At 37.4% G+C, this 1,200-nt stretch overlaps 1 protein-coding gene across 1 annotated transcript; it reads right to left on the minus strand.

The window, feature by feature from the left end:
- Positions 1-6: 6 nt before the first annotated feature.
- LOC105316325 (high-affinity lysophosphatidic acid receptor-like) lies at positions 7-763 on the minus strand (the record flags this gene model as incomplete). Its single annotated transcript, XM_011411158.2, has 1 exon — positions 7-763. A coding segment is annotated over exon 1 (741 nt), but the record flags the coding sequence as incomplete, so codon positions are not given.
- Positions 764-1,200: the final 437 nt, after the last annotated feature.

Consider the following 1,200-nt stretch of genomic DNA (forward strand, 5'->3'; position numbering starts at 1 on the left):
GTGTACTATTATCAGCATACCAAATAATCCAATGACTCTCCTCTCTTGAGCTGCATACGGGTTACCTGGGCTTGCTGCAGTTGATATGTTTGTTGCAGCATTTTTAAGATATTTTCTAGTGAAACACATTGTCCATATAGACGTGACTGTAATGCTGCCAATGAATATTGATATAACAATGAAAGAAAATATAGCATACCCTGCCTGGCCCCTCCACCCAGGGACGCACATACCATAACTGAATGCAAATTCAAATGCTCCAAATCCAAAAAATGGTAACATGCTCAGAAAAGCAGCAAGTAGCCATGAAACAGCAACAATTATAAAAGCTCTATTGACAGTCATGTATTTCTTGTATTGAAGGGCTTTCACAATGAAGAAGAATCTATCAAATGACAGTAAGACCAGACTCTCTGTTGCTGTCAATATGCTAAATATGAATATACAGGCAGCAAAGTAGCATGCACTTTCCTTTTGGCTCACTGTACTTCCAAATATCCACTCACCACTAGCTGTAGTTATGATGGACAGAGGCATCGTAAAAAGAATAACAACGAGATTATTTGCAAGCATGTTAGAAAGAAATACAGTTGTTGGTTGTTTCCAGTTCTTTAAGTGACAGGCAGTCAGTATGAGCACAAATGAGTTAGTAATGAGTCCTGCTAGCATCTCCATCCCAATCACAGCTGCCAGTAGTGGCCCATTGACATCTTCACTCAGTGTGAAATTATTGTTGATATCATCCATTATTCCAACTATGACCTATGTGAGGTATAATACTGTTCTCTATAGTTTATCATGCACTCTATTTATGCTATAAGGACTCACTTTGTTTATAATTTATCAGTACAATGGCTTCATCATGTACCAGTAATTGATAAATCATAAACAAACTTTAGACAATAGTGACTCTGTAAAGTAGCATCAACAATTGAAAAAGTGTTAGATGTAGTACCAAAGTCCATTTGTGTTCACCTGAGCCCTCATTTTCTTGCTTTAACTTTTGACTTACAAGCTCTATTGTGAATTAAAATAAAGACACCAGTGCATTCCTCTCCTTTTGCCACATCTCAGTATTGTGGTACTTAAGAAGTAGCAGTAGCTCTTTAGCTATGAGTTAGTTGTACTACCCATGCAGAGAGTACAGCCATACTTTTCACAATATGTGACCTGATTTGACAAAACCATGCTATTGTGCTT

The sequence above is a fragment of the Amphimedon queenslandica genome, unplaced genomic scaffold, assembly GCF_000090795.2.
Source record: "Amphimedon queenslandica unplaced genomic scaffold, v1.1 AMPQUscaffold_1667_Cont26325, whole genome shotgun sequence".
NCBI classification, from domain to species: domain Eukaryota; kingdom Metazoa; phylum Porifera; class Demospongiae; order Haplosclerida; family Niphatidae; genus Amphimedon; species Amphimedon queenslandica.